This window comes from Rhea americana, unplaced genomic scaffold (genome assembly GCF_003343005.1).
Source record: "Rhea americana isolate MKP2758 unplaced genomic scaffold, rheAme1 scaffold_48, whole genome shotgun sequence".
Taxonomy (NCBI): Eukaryota; Metazoa; Chordata; class Aves; order Rheiformes; family Rheidae; genus Rhea; species Rhea americana.
The window spans coordinates 943,853-965,252 of record NW_028186623.1 but is presented as its reverse complement, the minus strand read 5'-3'; the positions used below and the strand labels follow the sequence as shown (position 1 = coordinate 965,252).

At 42.0% G+C, this 21,400-nt stretch overlaps 1 protein-coding gene across 3 annotated transcripts in view; it reads right to left on the bottom strand.

The window, feature by feature from the left end:
• Positions 1-1,044: 1,044 nt before the first annotated feature.
• Positions 1,045-21,400, bottom strand: part of NFRKB (nuclear factor related to kappaB binding protein) — a 20,584-nt gene continuing 228 nt past the window's right edge. The window contains exons 1-26 of one of the 3 annotated variants that reach the window (XM_085316775.1): positions 21,067-21,392; positions 20,613-20,766; positions 19,953-20,154; positions 19,730-19,857; positions 18,559-18,733; positions 18,260-18,361; positions 17,697-17,770; positions 17,176-17,260; positions 16,525-16,705; positions 15,578-15,686; positions 14,719-14,845; positions 13,680-13,745; positions 12,642-12,721; positions 12,517-12,560; positions 11,988-12,048; positions 10,870-11,044; positions 10,197-10,303; positions 9,603-9,726; positions 9,052-9,131; positions 8,119-8,339; positions 7,734-8,016; positions 7,186-7,404; positions 5,855-6,640; positions 5,021-5,127; positions 3,881-4,016; positions 1,045-3,148 (exon numbers count right to left, since the gene is read on the bottom strand). In XM_085316775.1, coding sequence (XP_085172901.1) covers positions 3,023-3,148; positions 3,881-4,016; positions 5,021-5,127; positions 5,855-6,640; positions 7,186-7,404; positions 7,734-8,016; positions 8,119-8,339; positions 9,052-9,131; positions 9,603-9,726; positions 10,197-10,303; positions 10,870-11,044; positions 11,988-12,048; positions 12,517-12,560; positions 12,642-12,721; positions 13,680-13,745; positions 14,719-14,845; positions 15,578-15,686; positions 16,525-16,705; positions 17,176-17,260; positions 17,697-17,770; positions 18,260-18,361; positions 18,559-18,733; positions 19,730-19,857; positions 19,953-20,154; positions 20,613-20,747 — 3,933 coding nt within the window. In that variant the 5' untranslated portion in view covers positions 20,748-20,766; positions 21,067-21,392 and the 3' untranslated portion in view covers positions 1,045-3,022. Of the gene's footprint in view, positions 3,149-3,880; positions 4,017-5,020; positions 5,128-5,854; positions 6,641-7,185; positions 7,405-7,733; positions 8,017-8,118; positions 8,340-9,051; positions 9,132-9,602; positions 9,727-10,196; positions 10,304-10,869; positions 11,045-11,987; positions 12,049-12,516; positions 12,561-12,641; positions 12,722-13,679; positions 13,746-14,718; positions 14,846-15,577; positions 15,687-16,524; positions 16,706-17,175; positions 17,261-17,696; positions 17,771-18,259; positions 18,362-18,558; positions 18,734-19,729; positions 19,858-19,952; positions 20,155-20,612; positions 20,767-21,066; positions 21,393-21,400 lie in introns of those variants that run through there. The other 2 variants (XM_085316777.1, XM_085316776.1) reach the window with 2 other exon arrangements.

The window sequence follows — 21,400 nt, the reverse complement described above, 5'->3', positions numbered from 1 at the left end:
ATCAGATCTGTAACAAGTCCCTGTGTTTAAGGCGGTGGGGCAAAAGTCTCAACATCAGACTGCCATCGTGTAGTGCTATGCAAACTGTACTCAGTCCGAAGGGTCCTGAGGTTAGGCAACAAGTACCATACTCACGCCAGGCAGGATCAGGTACTAAAGCCCAGTCTACGGCTACTTTGTTCCAGATTCTATAATTCAGTTTTGCCACGTGAAAAACAAGTATTTACCTAAAAACTGCGCCAATGGCTTTAACAAACTTGGAAGATGAAGATCAACTTAAAAAYATTCAAGTTGTTTTCTAATTAACTCTTTACATTTAAAAAGGAACACTAGTCCCAGGGAGAGTTCACTGGGCTATCAGGGCATCCTAATGAGGAAGAGGACATAGGAGCAAACAGCACCTGGAACACAGCCTGGCTTAAGTAAGTCCTCATCCAGTCCCAGCACACAGATACACCAACAAACTAACTGGAGTCCTTCTCTGCCCTTCAGCCTATCGTGCAGGAGTTAGAAGTTAGTTATTAAAAACAAGGGCTTTAAGTTGCAATAGTTTAAGAGTTATTTTTCAACCAGAGCGGAAGCAACTCATCAGAAGGGTAGCAGTTGAACCATAGCACAGGCTGTACTTTGTTCTCGAAAGATYGTAGTAAACATAGACTGTTTAATCCAGCACGCAGGTCTTTCCAAACACAAAGCTCACACAGTGACTGATGCTCTTTTCTCAAAGATCAGACTTCAGAAGCAAAGAGAACKGCCTTCAGTAAAGCAGTAACAAATGTAAAGGTAGCTCATACCTTAGCCGCTGGTTTAGCAAAGGCAGTGATGGAAGAAGGGAGACGACGAGGACCCAGAACAGCAAGGCTCCAAGAACTCTGCAGCAACAAGAATCTCCCAGCAATACTGAACTATGCGATTAGGTGAAGGCTTCTTGTTTTTTTTCGAACAATTCACAGCCAAAATCTCCTGTGTCACGTTTTCATGGTTAGTTGTGAGAGGATTCACACAAATTTAAGGTGATTCACACACTGTAACACCTTGCAGCACTTGATTTTAGGTTTTGAAACTGGAGAATTTTATTGATAATGACGAGAATCAGCATAACAGGATTCTGAATTTGTTTTGAATTTAGCGGTTCTTTTTCACATGAGCAACACACAGAAATTCTTAGTTGTTTCTTCCATTTTTTTTTGTTTTAAACTGGCTCTGGTGTCCTTTGTCAGATAAAAGGACATAAAAATTTCAGCACCTCTCTCCCAAACCACAGATCTTCCTGCTGTCTACTTAGCTGACAGGTTAAACAGACAAAAGAGGTACAAATAGGTACAAAAATTGACAAAGCWGGAAAGAGGGTCAGAAGACCTTTATCGCTCTAAATTCTATCCCGGAGGCATTTAAATCATAATTCAAGCGCATGCTTCAAAATGGTGTATTGGTGYGTCTTACTTATTGAACACTTGCAGCTATCCGCTTCTTTTTATTTAAATATCTGACTTCCTCCAACCCACCCCTGAACTAGGTTAGCTATTGCACAAAGGCCTGAGATGCACAGCCTGAAGCCCAGCAAAGCTGCCTGCTCTGCTCGGGTGCAATGGTTCTGAGCAGCAACACACACAGCTCCAACTGCGGCTTCTGCTGTGAAGTTCAGCTTAACACTGGGAAGAACTGAACTGTAAGATTTGGTTCTTTAAATAGATTTTATGCAGTAATGTATAACTCAGAGCAAATCACGTATTTTTAAAAAGAACACGGGAGAAAATAATTTAAAAAGTACCATCTTACAAAGCAAGATGGACAATCTACTAGCTCTTGCAGGCTAGACAATCATTGTACACAAAACCATAAGCTGTACAAAATGGAAAAGAGATGGCAGACAGATTTGTAAGGCTTTCTGCACTTTTATTCTTTTCCTAGTCCAACATTTCTTCTGATCTCATTCAAAGAATGCTTCCAGGTCACGTCAGAACTGTAACAAATTTGTCTCCGGTTATGTGCAAAATTCAAACAATTTATATAGAAAGATAAAATTGAAAAGATAAAAATCAAACTAAAGGCCAGGATCACGAATTAAAATCTTTCTTCTGTCCACGTCTGAGAGACTACAGTTTGTGTATATTTGCAATCATATTCCAATTTTTTAAAACAGGCCGCAGTCTTTTTTTGACTGATAAAAAGATGGCTGAAGAAAACTAAAGTAGGAAGTTGCCGGTGACTGTTTTCCTTTTCCTCTTTAGTATACTCCACTGGCTGACACACTTGTTCACCCAATGATTTTCTGTATTTCCTCCAGTTCTCACTCTTTCGCATGTTTACTAACCTCTTTACAATAAGAACTGTCACAATGAGGGACTCTTCCTGCCTTTAAGCACAACAAAGACTTGGACAGAAATTTGACATGGAAATGGGATCTGTTCAACATGAAGTTTGAGTTCAGAGACAGGGGAGAGGTATTAAAAAAGTCTATAAATAGTCAATGTGTTAGGGATCTACTTCTAGGCTATGTTACAAACAAACACTGGTGTCCAAGCCACTGTCCTAAGTCACTTTTATAAAAGTCTTGACAGCTAGTCTCCAGCAAAAGAACTTCTCTTCGTCATGACTTTGAAAAGCCAATGAATTACCCCTTCCAAGCAAGTTTCACTGGTTAAGGAAGACCCAAGATTAACTGCTTTGTCTACAACCCAAAATGCACAGAAATGACTGATGGCCATTTGGAAAAAGCCATTCAAATGGGAAGAGAACAAAGGAGGAAGACATTTCTTACACGATCAATGCCACAGAACTTAGCTTTACACATCCGGACTGAACATTTTGTTTTGTAAGCACAGCATCTTTTGCTGTGGAATTTCTACCCAGACATCGCAACGCTGACTCCAGAAAAGCAATGCGTGGTGCTTTTGGCACRTGACAGATTTCAGTCCAATCCCTAGCTATGACTGCAGTTAGGTAGTCTTGGGTGGTTGGATGGAGGATAACAATGGAATCAGGGAAGTTCCTGGAAAGCGATCCACTCCCAAACCATTGTTCATAGCTGATCTTGGGTTTGTTTTGGAGATGGAGCAGTTGTCACGACCACAGTGGAAACTGCTTTAGTAGTGCCAGACACTGTTCCCTGCTGGAGATGGGAGGCTGGTACTGTTTGAATTCGCACCTGTTTGAAATGGAAAGAAAAAAAATTCAACTCATGTTCAGAACAACGTCATGACACATTGCACTTGCACCCCACTCTCGCACTGATAAATCACCTGCTTCCATCTCAACAAAAATCCAGTTATATGACCAAGACCAAGCAGTAAAATACATCAATAACAGATTCTGGCACAAGAAGATCAGTGCATCTGTTGTTCATGTGGGATGGTGGCAAGAGAGCTTGCTATTAGAGAGCAAGAACTAGTTTCAAGGCAAACCTACATGTCAACTGCTTTTACAAGTTTTCAGGCGAATGACTCAGATCCTTTGGCTACTTCTCTTCTACAGGCTTGTTACTAGCAGCTCTCAATGCAGATTATTCGTTTGCAATTACTGAACACTGYGTTTGTAGACAGAGAAATGGATGTACAAAGAAGAGATGTAACTTCTCCAAGAAATGGAGACCTCCAGATCCCAAAGTAGAGAGTACTACAAAAAAGCCAAGTGTACAGGAAAAATTCTTTAATCTGTCAGGAACATTTCCTGACAGGGCTTTTGGTTTTCAATTATACTTTTGGTACTTCAAAAACATATCTGGATGCAAGAAAGGTAAAGGAGGTGATACACTGTACATGCTTAAGGCAGATGCTACAGCTACCTGCACTTTTTATGGAACCTTGTGTATGAAGTACGAAGTCCTCATGGAGATGTTAAGTCAGCAAAAAGCAAATGATGGCATCATTTTAGGTATTACCTGCGTGGCCTGGCCTTGTTGTTGCAGCTGCTGCAGTTGCTGTGCAGTCAGAAAACTCACTGGTTTGTTCCCAGCGATCAGTTTTGTCCCTGCTGGCATCGTAGTCAGGATGATATTTCTACCCAATCCACTGATGCTAAGGAAAGAGAATCATTGAAAGGTCAGTAAACAGCACAGCAGGCCAGATCTCTCAGATCACAATGTGCAACTTCAGATGCTCCATTCAACCTTCAGAAGTTCCTTAGCGACTTCTGTGTCCCACTGTCACTAGTATTTATACAACCCTGTCCCTGAAATGCTCAGAGAAACTGCCCAACTCAGTCACATAAGAGTTGATAACGTATATATAATAATATGGTATGTTGTACGACAACCAACGTTGAGATAAACACATTAATTTTTGGTTAATCTATAAAAAGTGCTTTCTCAGTTCTGCCTAAACTGTTCTGCAGGTGCTAAGAGATTAAAGTTACTCATCTGACTCAGTAATGATTTTAAGTTTTTTGTTTAACAAAACTGACTGATACAAAAGTGACCAGTTTATGTCAACTATACTCATGACAAGTGAAAATTATTTTATCACATGAATTAAACCCTTTAACTCTGAACTGTGCACATCACTGCGTTAGTCTGATCAGACCTGAACATTTGCCAGGGAATGAAAAATAAAGCAAGGCACACAGTGTTCTGCCTGGAAGATTTAACTAAGGGAGACACTTCCAGAATTCATGGAAGAATAAACAAAAAGACTTCAATACCTGAATGCCAGAGGAATTTGCACAAATGCAGTTAACACTGAGCTAGTTACTTTAACAGAGAGAGATGGTCTCAGATTATTTTTAGGTATGTCACCAGGTTAATTCTTGCTCAAACACACAGAATTCATCTAATAACTATTTTCAAGAAGAGAACATTTTTTTGTTAGCATATCACAAAAACCTGCACCTAAACGGAGACTGAGTTCTCATCATAAGACACTGAATTAATTTAATTTCTTGCAGTTAATGGACCTATAAACAGACTTCAAGTCACTTCCACACTCTGGTCTCTAGAAACCTCACTGATCACAGACCTTCCTCAACCTATTTTTAAAGCAAAGCTACCAGATGTTGCTTGCTGGTATACATGCAAAGTACTCACTTGGCCCCAAGGTTGCCCTTGATGATGGGGGCAGTCACCACACTCTTGCCTTTCACTGGCTGGCTGATCACTGACAGAGGTACTGTTATTCGTGCTGGTAGTTTACCCTAGAGAAGTTGAAGAACGCATGAGGAGCAGTGGGGAGTTCAGCAGAGAAACTGCTTGACAACATGCAATTACCATGCAGTTTGTTTTTTAGGAGTCCTGGGAGCAGAAACCAACAGCAGATTTGCTGATAAAATTTGTGCTGCATTTCAGGCTCATTAAAATTCACCTCCATCTCTTTTACTTCACAGCTGCCTCAACCCTGCAACCTGCATCACCTTTACACCACAGTATTTCTCAGGGAAGGATCATCACATCTGTCCATGGTTTTTATCCTGCTACAGTAAGGTCAATTCGCGTATTCAGCTTTCAAGATACTGTTTATGGTGCTGTCAGCTTTGGGCATTAAAACTGTATTAGACTGGGAATTCAGTAAAAAAAAGTTAATGCAAGTAACAAGCACTTCCAGTTCTGATACCATCAGGAAGGGGAATTATTTCAGAGGTGCAGGGTAAGACGCTTAATTGCAAGAGGTAGGACTTTAGATAAGTGAAGTTTATTTTATTTACGCTCGACAGGTGTTAAGGGAAGACAAACATCTGACTGTTGTTCTGGTCATTCAGCATTTAACCGCAATTCCAACACAACAAAATTAGTTGCAGACTCATGTTCTACACTACTTAATTTGAGCCCTTGTGGATATAAAGAGAACCTTTCAGGCATGAATCATCAGTATCTTTAGTATTCCCCTTTCTCACCCACCTCCAGAAAAAGCTTAGTATTACTTACTGCCTGGGACGTGGATACTACTGTGGTGCTCACGGGTACCTGCCGCACAGCAGTGGCTCCTGTGCCTATAGTTATGGGAGTCCCTGCAGCCCCTGAGGCCACAGCTACTGCTTTCGACACTGTGGCACTCATGGTCGGTAATGAGACAGCTGAGGTATGGACTGTGCCAGGCACGCTCACTGCTGAGGAAGAGGGTACTTGCTTAGCATGAGTAGCTACAGTAATAGTCTGCCCAGCTTTGGGCGGCATCACCCCCAGCCCCTGCACGATTCTTATAGTAGCAGCCGGCTTGGCCTCAGTGGATGCCACTGTAGTAACGGCTTTGCTCTTCTGGTCTGCCACAGTCATGCCCAGAGCAGGCATCAGTCTGAAAGCGGAGCTTGTTGGCTCTGCAGTCTTTAAGTCAGGAGTCACTTTAACCACTGTGCTTCCAGCCGAGCTGGAAGAAGCACAAGTGGCCGTGCTAGTCTTGGCAGGAGAATCAGCAGTCTGAACAGGATTGGATGTCACGTGCAAAGTTGCAGAGATGCCTTTCCCACTAGCACTGCTTCCTGCAGCTGCTGTGAAAAGGTCCTGAGTGAGTTTGACAGTAGTGACTTGAGATTTAGCCAGGGTGGCCATCATGTCCGGGGTGATGCGCAGCACAGTCTGTCCCTTCGCATCTGTGGTGATTGAAGATGGGGGTAGGCGCAACACATCCTTTCCTTGGATCCGAAAATTGGTAGCTGTGAGTGGTATACCGCTTCCCGGCTGGGTCTTCATGCCAAGTTGTCCTGTAATAGCCACCTGGAAGAGATCAGAGAGACAATTTTATCAAACCCAGGCACAGTCCAAGGCACATCCAGACACAAAGTAAAACTTCCTAACAGGATAACGTTTGCTCAGTGGCTACGAAAATTGAAACGACATTTCAGTAGGATACTAGCTAGCACTCACTGCACTGCTGAAACTGCTTTTGGTTGCTCATTAGATGACTTTTCCTAAACCATATGAACGAAATACTGTGGAGGCGGTTTCTTTTCAAAACAAGCCGAAAGAAAAAAAACATCAACATCCTAAACTGCTAAGTCAAAGAACCTGCACAAACATATTCCTCGCTTGCACATTGTCCCGAAGCAGAGTATGCAGTTTTTGGTCTGCTATTAGCACATGAAAATGGAGCTCAAATAGAGCAAAACAGCAACTGCCTAAATTTGTACAGTGACTCAGTTCATGCAACAGCATGATTCTCTGTAGCTTTCACTATTYTTCACATTTGTATATCAAGTCTGTCAAAAACAGGAAACAGCTGAGTCACAGAGTCCGCTTCCTCRTCTCTCCCTCTCTCTCACCTGCTTGATGATATTCTGGCCAGCTACATTCTGAATGACTGTGGTAGAGGAGGTGCTTGTAGCAGAACTGCCTGGAGAGCTGGTTACTGGCTTTACAGCAGGACTGGGTGCTGCAGACAATCCTGCCACAGTGATGCCCGTCTGTCCTGTCACAGAGGTTGCCGGTCTTTGCACCTGCACTGGGCTGGTTTGAGCTTTTACYGGTAGAGTCATCACAGCCTACAGCAAGACACAGAGGTAGCTTATGAACAGACTAATACAACMCTAACAGACTAATACTCGTTCTTTTCATCGCATGCCTTAGTTTTTAAGTTCTATGGACTTTTTGGCTGTTACRCTACGTTAACAGCATCACAGAAACAAAAATCAGGGAGAAAGACAGGGACACAACAGTACTATGCGTGACTGTTTCTATGCTCCTGCCCTGCAGTTAACTGCATGTTACAAGAAAGCAAGTAAACCCTGTTCACCATTTCAAAAATGCCAGGGAGCCCCACAGAATAGAAATCAGAGTTACTCCACCATTTCCGCACAGCCCCCAGTCTCACCTGAGGCAGCACTTTGGTTTGTGTGGCTGTAGCTGGAACACGGATCTGAGGCACTGATGTAGGCTGCTGCTGCTGCTGCTGGGTTACCCCCGGGGCTTGCTGAGACACGGCTGGGAGGCTGGACTGGGCAGTGACCACTCGGACCTGCGGCAGTCCTGAGGACGCCGTGTGACTTACCACCCGGGTGGGAGCTGGCTGCGGCCCAGGCTGYGTCTGTGAACTCTGGGCTGTGGAAAGCAACGTCCCAAGCTGTGGCATGGTAGGGGATGATACCAGAAGAACGCTATGGAAAAGATAAAGCCAGCAGTTCAGCAAAGATGTGGGAGACAACTAAGAGAGGATCAGAACATTCAGAAGTGATGTAAGAGGCAGAAGCATAACACACCTTTGGCTGGGTTTTGTTGGCTCTGATCCAGCATTAGATACACTTTTGCTAACCACGGACACTGGTGGGGGTGAAATAGGTGTTGCGGGCAATGCTGGTGCASTCGGTGTCACAGGAGTCACAGGAGTTGGTGGCATGCTGGAGTCACTAAGGCTCAGCTGGCTGGGCTCTGATGTGCTGCTAGGRAGTGCTTTCACAGAACTCTCCTTGCTACTAGACTTCTACAAAGAAACCACATAAGGTGTGAAGTCTTTATAGAAATTGGCTTTGATTGTTCAGTCTGCAGAGAAGGAGCTGTGTATTTTAAACTGAGATCTATACTGATATGAATGATGTCCAAAATCCTGAGATGCAAAATCCTGARATCACAGATGAATGACTGCCTTCCTCCACTGCAGTTACTAGTGCGCAGGCCAGTTTGACTGCCCTTATTCTCAGGCAGAAATGCATCTCAGCAGTGACAGATGTTCATAACGCTCAGATTTCCACCTAGGTTAGTTTGCAAATTGCCACTATTTTAAAGATATTTGATATTAATAATAATAATAAAAGACATCTGAACGTTCACAGTTTAAGTACAGCAAGAGGGGAGCAGATGTGAGGTAAACACTCTGCCACAGATCAACCTCAAAACTGTATCTGAAGAGATCATTCCTAAAACAGGGGGCATAAATCAATTCCTTTGAGCTTTCTGCTGACACCAACAAGGATAACAGCAGAAGCTGCAAGGAGCAAAAGTTCTATCCTTCCCTCTTCWTTTAGTTCATTGGTACAAGACTATCACTTGCATTCACATATACAGAACGAACTGATAACTCAAATAGGAGGTAATTCTCATCACCTGTGGTGGATGCAGACTTTACGGATTAAGTCAAGTCCCCATCTCATTCCCAATCCAAAAGTATCTGTGCAAACCTGTGCAAAGAAACTTACCATTTTAGCTGGAGGTTTTGGTTTCTGCTGAAGGGCTTTCCTGGCCTTTGCTGCAGCAGCTTGAGCCTGGTGAATCCGTTCTGCAAATATGAATTACTAGTTACAGTTCGTGAACACAGGCAAACTAAGTTAAAAAAGTGGTCATCCAACACTAAATTCACCTTCAGACAAAAAATTAAACACAGAGTCATAGAGTACACAGAGTCAGGTACTAGCCAAAAGAACAATACCAGGCAAAGTAAGCTAAAAACAAGGCTGAAACAAAGATGTGCTAGAAGCTGTCTCTGTACATACGTCTGTAGTTATTCTATACTGGATGCTATTTCTCTAACAAATACTCATTTCATATTGACACATTAATCTGCAGGTCTGGACTTAACAGCTGATGGACTACTGTTAGCAAACTGARTACAGAAAAAGGCCACACTGATAATTTAATGTTCATTATCCAGCTGGAGTAAAGAAGCTCAATAGTGTGGAAAAAATGAGATTTATAAACATCTTCACTTYGGAAGATATAGAATGGGGTAGTACCACCAGGCCAGGCTTACCAAACTCCTCCTCACTCCTGTCCCGGTGCAGGTATATCCATAACTTGCGGCCAATATCATACTTCACACAGGGATCTTTCTCATAATGTAACCGGTCCAAAGCACCACTAACAACAGTATTAACCTGAAAATTCAGAATTCACAGTTTTACGAGATGTCTCAACTTTGGCCAGCCAAAGGTCATGAACAGGAAAGTCAACCCTGCCTGGCATAAAACTGAAAAAAGTTGCTACCAATGTTCATTTGAGAAGAACTGACTGTCCTTCAAGAGCAGATGTTGCAGCAGAAGGTGTTGCTTTCCTATTCAGATTACGTGGAACTTCCGCCAAGGCTAAGGTCTCTGAGAACTGACAGTGTTTCCCAACCTAAAGTGAGAGCAGCTATATGACATGCTATTAATTGTGTGGCCTTTCAGGCTGGTTTTCCACTATCCAGAGTTCACTGCAGCTGTAGCTCACAAGAATGGTATAATAACCATTCTCCTTTGCAAGTACAAGAAGCATAAGGGTTACTGGATCCTAGTGAATACTGCCTGGGTCTGCACAGTGTATTTTAGCAGAGTYTGCTGGTGGCAAGGCATGACATCCAACTTACTTGAGCACTTGTGACATCGGGAGCTAGGAACTGGGAATCTTTAAGCAGCTCACAGATTTCAGCACGAGTTCCTTCTCCATTAGGAAGGCGAGCAGCAGCATCACGAACTGAGATAGAAAATCAGGGCTTAAATTTACAGCCTTAACTAGGTAGCTGTATTCAAGTTCTTCAGCAGGTATGTTTCTGTGTTGCTTTCTTATCCTCACTCTCACAGTGCTTATTTACTCRCTGAAATCTAACTCCCATTCTCCCTCAGGGCCCCTGATAACTATATGAGCACAGACTGTAAAGGGTTATTTTAATAAATAATCTGCTGGGCTGGCCTGGTGCTGAACTTGGGGACTGGCACTCCATCCCTGAATGACTGCGAGTGCCCCAACTTCACAACAGTATACTTAAAGCAGTACTCATGGTTTTCTATAGCCTTAGCTCCAGCCAATCTCACAGATTCTCTCTTCTCTGTATTTCCCATTTTCTCTCAGATCAACAGGAAACAGAGAGAAGCCTTCTTTTCTATCTATTCCTGCTCCCAGCATTTCATCATCTTAATTCCATGTGGTTTATTTCTTCTTCACTTATGTCATCCCACCTTTTCCCTTTATAACGTAGAYTCCCATTGTTTGGGGGGATGAGGATGCCTTTAATTTTTTGGCAGAAGATGCCATCGCCTTACCGAGGGACAAGATGGTGACATATGCCGGTCTGTCTGAGCGCAGGAGAGAATGTTCTCGGGCTTTGTTTAATGAGGTTTCCTTGTCAAACACACCCTTCACAGGACCAACAACTGACTCAAAGCCGTGCATACGGAAGGTGAAAGCCTTGTGGGGCTGGCTATAACGGTAACGTTCCTGTATTTGGAAACAAGAGGGACACAACTTAGCAGGAAACACAGAGAAAAGTCTTGAAGCTTGTCCTACTCAAGTTATGAAGAAAAGAGAAAGAGCATTTATACTATAATATACTAGAGTATTGCATAAATACATTAGYATCATTCTTCAGAGAGAAGAATATACCCTTTTAAAATTAAAAGCTGGAATACTGCTGCATAATCTCATTTTTGATTAAGACAAGCACGAACTTCTTCAAACAGAATATAAAGCAGCACCTAACCAAAGTGCTCAGATACAGCGCATTAGGTTCACTGTTCAGCTGCAACACAGGCTACACAAGTGTGAAAGATCATGTGCCCCAGCCAGCAAACACTCCTTCCCCCAGCGACAATTTGCCRTTTCTTCCTCCCCTAATGTGGCAAAAGAAAAATTTCCAAAATTTAACTTGTATATCGTACCAAGGAAATAGCACACGTATTCAGGAGAACCACCCTCACCACACATTTACCCTACAACACGCATGCTTGCAGTAAGGCCACAAACCTTAAAAGCACAATAGAACTTGTGATTAATACTGACAATACAACYAAGTGTACGAGTACACTTATTCCCATTTGTTTTCTGCTTCTTGTATATACGTGCATTCAAAAATATAGAGACAAGTCATCCTCACATGGTGGGAGACTGCAGAGGAGACAGAAATGCTGCTACTACCAGGTTGGATTAATTCTATACCATACTCTTCAGAAACAGGTGCTTTCAAAATAAAGAACTAGGCTGTATTTTCAGCAAGTTTTACCTGAGGCTGAGATACCTACTTGAAAGCTGGAGAAATTTGTTACTTTTGTGTTAACAAAATTTGTGGACAGTATACAACTGTCACCCCGTAAAGATTTTCTTGTTTTAGCTGCCAACAATGTTTCAACACGTGCATCTAAAATTGATAAGCTTCTCCTCTTACCTGCTCCTGGAAAACACGTTTCTCCTCTCCAGTGCTAGGTCGAACTACATAGTCAGTCCTTCTGAAACAAACATCACCATCAGCTCCATATAACAACAAGCTGACCAAAATTCCAAAGGATATCCCACAGGATTACCCATCTCACCCTTTCTGCAAGTTCTTCTCACATCAAAGAAACAACTCTGAATGCATTTACGCTCATACAAATGAAAAGTCCCTCAGAGATCTTAAAATATGCTCTATGCCTTATCTGGAGGTAAGCAGGGACTGCAAATAATCTAGTAATCAGAACACAAGTTAAGTTACAGTTTGCTCAGATAACGTAAATGAACTTGCGGRCAAATCAGTTGATTTTGTGAAGTCTAGTCATGACATTCATAAAATCAGACTATTCAATTCCCTCCTGCCCCTATGACACAGTATTTGTAGTTCGAGCAGGTAGCTGTTCATATCCAGAGGTGCAGGGCCAAACACCATAGCTTCAACATGCACTACAGAAACAAGTTTTCAACTAATTATATATACTTACACCCTGGGAACTGGTGTTGTGGCATCTGAGCTGTCTTCATTTTCCTATAAAAAACAGAGAAAAGTCAATACTTAATATTACTCAGGTTTCGTGCTGCTAAAAGGTGATTGATTCTTCTGACTCACCTTGAAGAAAGTCTGGTCTTTGGTCTCCAACCAGAGTTGGAAAAGTGCTGCCAGTTCTTTCTCATGATCTTGGCAAGAACCTAGTCCAAGAAGTCAATGAAAATAGGAAACTGAAGTCCTTTATTTGTTATGAAGTCAGCATCCTGCTGCTGATACTTCCCAATCATCTCATACTCCCCTCCCATGTCTGTGCTTCACCAGTTACAAAGCAATTTCCACACTTCACAGATGCTGCAGTTTTGCTGCTTGAACATGTTCAGGCTCAGGAACACGCTAAAAYGTTGATACAAAGGGCTGTACTTCAGCTCCAGGCCTAGCAGGCAAAGTATTTTGGGGACACAGCCACCTGATACTGGCAGATAGGTCCTCCCCCCCCAATTAAACCCAGTCACCCAGTCCCTAAGCAGAAATAGGTGCCTCCACAACCTCCACCAAGGATTGTAAAAGGGACTGGAGGAATACCTTCCTGATTCCAAAACTCAGCCCATTTAAGCCTGCAAATAGGCTCGAGAATCACGATAGTTACAGAAGAGCAGAAAATTCTGCCTAGTAGCTAACGTCACAAATGAAAAACCAAGACATCTGCAATTAACTTGCTGTGAGCCTGTGCACTTTATTATTAATTTGTTCTTTGATTCCCTCTTTTAAAATGAGAATGAGTTTGTTCCACAGAGAATCTTAATTCATTAAGAATTGTAATAATTAATAATTACTCTGAACACTCAGAGAGTATGATCTACAGAAGTGAAAATACAAAGGTATTTAGCCAGCTTTGACCTGATTAGATCAGCAATGTAAAGGAATAAAGTCCAGTGCCTTTGCTCRCTTATTCTCTGTGCATTGCTGACACGTACATCTGTTGACTCTCCTGAAGGTAAACACAGTGCTGCATAGCTAAAAGAAGAGAAAAGCCCTAACCAATGAAATAATGACTCTGCTTGTCTCTCTCTGGGCTGCAGCAACCTGAAAAGTAGAGTCCTGGAGAAAACAGCCAACCTTTACTATCGTGTAAATCAGAGAAAAGTACAACTTACTCACCAAGCAATTTCCACTGCTGAGTTTTTTCCTTGAATTCAACAAAAGGGGAGAAACTAGAAGGAACATCTGCAAGAAAAGACATGTGTTTCAYAGAGATCATACAATGGTGCACCCTTAAAATCCTACTGTTATATTACAAGCTGTTCAATTAGACTCATAATGACAGAGAAAGCATTTTAAGTGATTATATAAGTACATCTCTACATTTATACTTGCCTGAAGGGAAAGTTAGCATCTCAGAGTATCAGTGTAAATGAARGAAAAGAACAGAGCCTTTCAAGTACAGGCTGTCAGATGAGATCCTTTTCAAGCAGTGAAGCACCATAACCTGTTACTGTATGCTGATGATTCCTGGGCTCATGTGACATAAACTCGAGATTTATAGTACTCATCAGCACTGTGGATAGTATCAAGTATCCATACTTCAAAGACCATCACAATCTACACTGTCTCCCCTTCTAAAAYCCCTAGTTAAAGCAAATCGGAATTACAGAATAATTTAGGCTGAAAGGAACCTCTGGAGCTTAGCTGATCCAACCCATAYGTCAAAACAGGGCCAACTTCAAGTTTCCAGTAGATTGCTCAGAGCCTTATCTGGTTGATTTTTTGATCATCTCCAAAGATAACCACAACCTCTTGGCACCAGGAAGACAATAATGCCTTCTCGTCTCAAGCACAGGATCACAGATACGAAMAAATGACAGCGTCACAATCCTAACAGTACCCGTCTTTGCAGGTATCTAAATAAAAGGCCGGTCTACAGGGCCAACTGCCAAGAACTTCTCTTTAACAATACAAAAAGCCAATTCACATATATTTTTACATCATCAGGAACAAAGCTAGATCTAATCTAATACACACATACAAAATAAGTCTATCACCATCAAGAAAATAAAAGCCATAATGATCATAAAATAGCCAAAAATGCAATGATTTATTGCAGCGATGATTTAAAAGCTGAATGAAGTTAACAACATAAACYAGCATTAATTAGAAGTGAGGTACAAGCACCACTATTATTTTTACCAGCCATTCTTACCTCTGCTATCACCTGTCAAGTACTGCAAGGCAGGCAAAACCAGTTCAGACCAGTTGGGGGCAAAGGAGAACCAGTTATTTAGTGTGCTGGCAGGAGAAGATTGCCAATCTAGAACTTTATCCTCAAGCTGAAGAGGAAAAAAAAATCCTATTAAAGATATCATAATTTGAACTATGAATCTTTTAACAGAAAAAGAGAACAGCTGACCACGTCAAGGGAAAAGAAAGACATACACACACACACATATATATGTAAAAGAAATCACCTGACTTTTTCAAGTAATCATAAGACAGTACTTCAGACAACTGGCACTGAAAATGGGTAAAAACATCCCACACCATCACTGGCCCTAATATACATAATATAGCTAATCGTGATCAAAAACAATGGGTATGAAAAGAGGTATTTACGAATTGAATTAACGTGKTTTTTTGAAATATGTTAAAAATAGAATGTGGTACACACTCCCAAAGTGTTGGRGTTTTTAAACTGTAATTTATGTTCATATAATTTATAGCAGGGTATTTCATAGAATCATAGAATCAGTAAGATTGGAAAGGACCTCTGGAGATCATCTAGTACAACCTCCCTGCTCAGCAGGGTCACCTAGAGCATGTTAGACAGGGTTGCATCCAGGCAGGCCTTGAAGATCTCCAGAGAAGGAGACTCCAAAACCTCTCTGGGCAGCCTGTTYCAGTGCTCTGACACTCTCACAGTGAAGAAATTTCCCCTCATGTTCAGGCGGAACTTCCTGAGCTCTTGTTTTCCAAAGAAAATCTCTGTTAGACAGCTGTCCAAAAATCTAATCCTCAATTTTCCTTTCTGCAAAGATTCTCTTAAGATGTACGTGGTTCCTTACCACAGAGAGACTAGCAGGTCCTTCCAGAAACAAAATCTCCAAAAGAAGGAAAAAGAAGCTGGAAGAGATTTCATTTACTCCAAGGCACGGCTTCATCTCCTCAAGAGGTCTTCAGAGGAAAGAAAATACAGATTAAGTATCCCAAGTAAATATTCACCTTCGTACACAAAGATGAACKCTACACGTTTTACAACTCCCACGCTTTGGGAAACCAAAGCCTTCTATTCTTAGGCAGCAGTAGAATTTCACAATAGCAGGTCACAACCGAGACGCTTCCCCCATCAATAGTGAAAGAGCCAGACACGACAAAGACAGAGCTAGCTACACAGCTCTGCAAACGCATCACAAAAATCTGAGTTGCAACATTTGCTGCTGTCTCCGTCTCTGCAAAGCATTCAGGGCCCTGTCAGTAAGCTTGCACCAAAAGATTCGCAACCCACTTGATTTTTTCAACTTCGATACGTATGAAAAAATACGGCCAGTTCAGTTTGGCAAATGGGCTTAAGTGTAGGGTCCCAAGCATCTGATAAAGTAAACCTTCACTGAAACTGCCACTGCTAGTTTTACTGAGATTGCTGATGTGTGTGTGGTGGGAATGTAGATCAAATCAGGCGCACACAGACAGAAGCACATTTTCAAGCCATCAGCAATTCCTTTGCATGCAGTCCTTCCCAACACAAGGCAGATGGGAATCTTTCAATATCTGACAACAGCAACACTTCTCTATTAATCCTCCTGCAAATAGCTGCCTCTATAAAATGGCTCAGAGAGAAGGGAATTATCTGGCATTTAAAAGCTTATCCATGTTCTGTACTACAGTCAGTGGCATGATGTCCAAATGGGTATCAGCRTAAGTACCTTCAAACTTGCATAATTATAGGCAGTCACCGTCTCTCTGGCACAAAAACACACGCGTTATCTCCACCCACTTCCTCTGAAGCACTTACTCCTCTTTGACAGACGACAGAGTGATGGGGGAAGGATCCTGAGACATTGATGGGATCCCATCTGCATTGCTTAGGGAGTCAGCCAAATCTTCCACCTCAGATTTAATCATCTTCAGCTTTTTTTTCTTCTTGTCTTCCTTTTCCTTCACTTTTTTCTTCAGGGTTGCAAGGTCAAATAAGGCTTTAGATATAATAAAAGGTAAGAAGAATAATGAGAAAACATCTCACCAGATCTTAATAATGTTTACACACTAACTATACATTTAAACATATATTCAGAAACGTATTGACTGCGCACCCATTCACCAGTTCATTCCACCCTCACAGTCATTCACGAGTCCTTTTCTTCCTCAGTGTGGCTCCCTTTTGACAGAAAAACTCGGTTATAAACCAACATTTTTGAGACTGCGAAGGCCAACATAATTGGGTCGAGTAGAGATACAAAGTAATTTTCACAAACTAGTTGGAAGTACCTCCAGCGGAAACTAGAGTTATCTTTATGCACCTCAAATGAGGTAATTTACCACCCCAAAGTAACTAGTCAGCTATTTAAAGAACAAATTCCATACAGTTTTTATAGTGCCTCCATCCTTAGCTTTTCACACATGCAGGATTTACAGACCACACAAGCACCACACTCAAGCCACTGACCTGCTAAGGAACCTTTTCTGCCAGCGTTTACACGAGTCATAATATCATCAAGAGTCAGGTCCGCTGTCACTAGATCTGGGTGGTCCTACACAGAAGAATGATATAGAAATGAAAAACAGGAAAGAAAAAAGCGTTAAGAGAGCAACAAGGGTACAGCAGGTAACTAAATACCAGAACCGTGAACCTAAATACCTGAACCGTGGTCAGCTTATAAAGCTATTTACTGCAAGCAAAGTAGTGCAACCTCCCAACTCTGGAATCCAAAGTTTYGTCTCTCTACAACACATTACTGAAATTGCAGAAGGCTTCTAAAGARATGAGCATAAGAAAAGGCATATACATCCTCTTATAATTAAATATAGGTTATGATAAACAGTTGAAAGGCAAGCACACACAAAAGCATAGCTATCGCTTTGTCAGCCGTAAGTGCCCCACACTTCGCAATGAACAGATAAAAGAGCAATATCCCAGTCCAAACCCTCTTTCTTTATTCTTTATATCTTATTTCTTTTGTATCTTACAGGTTGACGCTTTCGCTTCTCATGGTGCTTCTTCAACATCAATTTCAAGTCACTTTCCCCAAGTTCTATCTTATCTGCAATGAAAAAAATCCAAGATTATTTGCACAGTTTCCTCTTATCTGTTGTTACTTCAGACTTTTTAGACCGCYGTTTTTTTTTACTCTCTCAACAAGCTCCAAACTTTGGTAACTAAATCGTCTTTTATTTTTTTAAATTCAGTCTTCTAATCAATCAGTTCATTTCATTATATTCTTCCTCAGCTCACCCAGATGCACTACGGTACATCCGCACTATGCTGAGGCATCAGCCATTAAAGGCAAAACACAACAGAAAATCCATTAATATGATGCAAGTTGCAGAGTCTTGTAATAAAACATTAGTTTTGCAAGGAGAACAAATTTAAATAAACTAGGAGGTGATGACCCGGGTGCTCTGCAGATTGTTATCTCATGTGAAAACTTGCAATACCTCATTTTTACAGATTCTTTGTAACTGATTTTTCAGAGAGTCCAGAAGTAATTATCACCTCCTAAATCCTTATTTACCCCTGCTTTGGTTCTCACCTGCTGTTTTCATGTCCAAGGTTGATAATGTGGGGATCACTCTCAGTGGAACTGCTGGACTTGGACAACGAGCCGGAGAATCTGGAAGCCAGGAGCTTAGATCTCAAATAAACAAACAAACAAAYTTCTTTAAAAACACCTCAAAAATCACATTAATTCTACTTCTTCATGCTCATCAGAGCAGAGCCAATTAAACTGGAGTCCAGTTTCGAATCTTCTATCACAGGCACTGCTCTCATACCAAAAATTTAGCTCTCCCCATTCACACCTCAAAACTTTACTTCAGTCCAGGGCATTACCTTCTTCATCAGAAGACAAGGTAGTATCTCCACACTCCTCTTTCACTTCCCTCAGAATCTTCAAATAGCGCCGATGTGTCCGTCTGTCCCGTTCTTCTGTGTCACACATTGGTGAGAAGTGCTTTTTCCTCAGGGTCATGTCAGGGCCTCCTTTCCTAGCTAAATCCAGCAAGTACTAGAAGATGAGATAGGCATGACATCAGAAGGACTAAGTTGTATTAGCTACAGCTCTGTAGATTATAACAGGTTAGGTTCAACCCACACACTTTTGGTACGGTTTAAGATTTGGGTAACTATCTCTGTTCTTTATAAGATAACCCCTACAAAGTATCAGTATTTACCACATAACCAATTTTAAAACTGRAAGAATCTTATAAAGGACTTCTACACCTTCACCCGCACTTGCACTATCTCACTGGGATKCACCTGTGAAGTTTTCACACCAAATAGATAATGCAAATGTGGAAAACCAATTTCTTTAGAAGAAAGCTTTTTACCCTTGAAAGTAACAAAAGAAATAACTTCCTGTTCACTTCTATATTCTTTTTTTCCATACCACTGTGAGGGGTTTTATAAAGACAGACTTTCTTCTTCTTCCATACATCCCATACATTTAAATGTCTAAGCTTAACAAAAGGATAAAAAGACCAGCTTTTTACAATGGACACATTTCAGTTGGTAGYAATTGTCTGAGAGCAGTACCAATAAAGAAAGACTTCATTAGGGATTTAGAGGCACCACAATCAGACTTTTGTATCTATTCTGTACCAATCCCCAATGATGCTGAGGAATTCATAAAACTATCTATTTACCAGTCGTTAAAAAGGGCACACTTGCCTGTTTCACAATGACAGGAACAGTAGAAAAATTAAGGCAGAATAGTTTGTTAATAGAACAATAAGGTATAAAGGGGCAGATGAAAACAAAAACAGTGAGGAACAGATGCAAYAAAATTTCAAAACCTGAGGTTTGATACGTATCTTTGCCAACATAAAAATCGTTCTAGTGCTGTTATTTTATGAGGGCCACTGAAAAATCAGGCAAGCAGCATTTATTAAAAGGGATACCTCTAAGAATTGTTAATGTACAAACACCAAGATACTTTGTTGCAAAGAAAGCCTATTCATCACAGAACACGAGAATRGGATGACTACACGCTGAAGACACTCACGTTGCGGGAAGCAAGAATCTGCTTGAGCAGTCGGTAGAAGTACTGCTGCTGAGAGCTTAGGTAGCGTTTATATTGGGACTTGAAACAGAGCTGCCTGTACTTCACAACCTCAGGATTGAAGTGCCCATCTGTAAGAAAAAAGTTAAAAACTGCTTCAGTTTTCATCAGCTGTGAGCTGAAAACTCGACTCCAAAAACATACTGAACACATTACAGTCACTGACCTCGAAAAAGTTTCTGAGCAATGTGCAGTGGATTTCCAAAACGGAAGTTCTCGCCACTGAACAGTGYGGAGATGAGTTTGTTCTGATGCTCTCGGTTGTTTTCAGGAAAGCGTGGCAGGAATTTTTTTAGGTGGTCTTGCTGTGCATCTGTCAGCACCTCCTGCCACGTAGACAAGCTGACAACTTCAAAAAAGATCTCAGGCTAAAGAAAGCACAAAACAATAGTGAAGAAAATGCATCCAGCATCCTTAACAAACTTCTACCGCTCAAGGCTTTCTGCAGTTATATTATACAAGACATAAGACWGCGTTCCATACCGAAAGGGGAAACACCACAATGCGAAGAGGAAAGGTAAGGAAATTAAGGATTCTATTAGGAAGAAGTGGAAAGAATCAAAATTTTTAAAACCAAAACTTTTATCCTCTTCTCAAACATAACTTTACTATAGAAGAGATCTTTATCTAGCGAAGGAACGCAACAGAAAATTTTTAAATCAAGCTTTGTTGAAATTACACAAAGTATGGCTCAACACCTTTTCCAGGACACCRCGGAACATTTCGCTTCTTTTCAGTTTGCTCTCCTCTGTAAGTACCACAAAGGAGGTTAAATATACTGCTTATCAAGGCTCTAGAAATGCAAAGTATTTGTAACMCTACTCACATCCTCCAGCAGGTCCTCAGGCAGACTAACTCTCGTCCCACCCAACATGCAGTCCTCCATGATTCGCGTGCCATTTCCCTCCCCACATGGTCCCAGCTCCAGCGGGTCCGTCAGCATGTGATCCAGCGAGTCCATCCTTCACTCTTTCACGCTCCTAAACAACAACAGCAAAACCCTCAGCTCACCTACTAGCATCCATCAGGAGCCCCAAATCCAGACACGCTCCAAACCAACAACGCTCTGGGAGATGCATTTAACGAAGTGGTTAAATACAGGCTACAGAAGCAACTCAAAAAGGTACAGAACGGGCTCTTGCAGTGTTAATTTACTACTCGACAGAAAAACAGATTACACCAACCGAGGAATGCTTTTCCAGATAACACATGCCATGGCCCAGTGCACATACGAGCTGAGCGAGAGGAAAGCTCAGCTGATCTCTTACTTTGCTTCTTACCTGTGGGAGCTGTCATGGTGCAAAACACTAGGGAAAAGCACCTATGTCTAAATTTTAAAGTTTTTTTTAACGTTCAGATCGATACATAGATCTAGGCAGCTGTTTGGCCAAGAGCCTCGTCCCCCGTGGGCGGGGGGGAACTTGACAGCGGCGGCCCTGCTCGGGACACGCCGGCCTTTCCTCAGAGCCCGGAACGCCCAGCGAACGACGCGCAAACCCGCGCCAGCGCGCCCCCGCACGCCGAGCACCCGGGGGGGAGCAGGGGGCTTCCACCGCCCGCACGGGGCGGCGCAGAGGGGGCACCGGCCGCGATGGGCCTGCCGCCGCCGCCGCC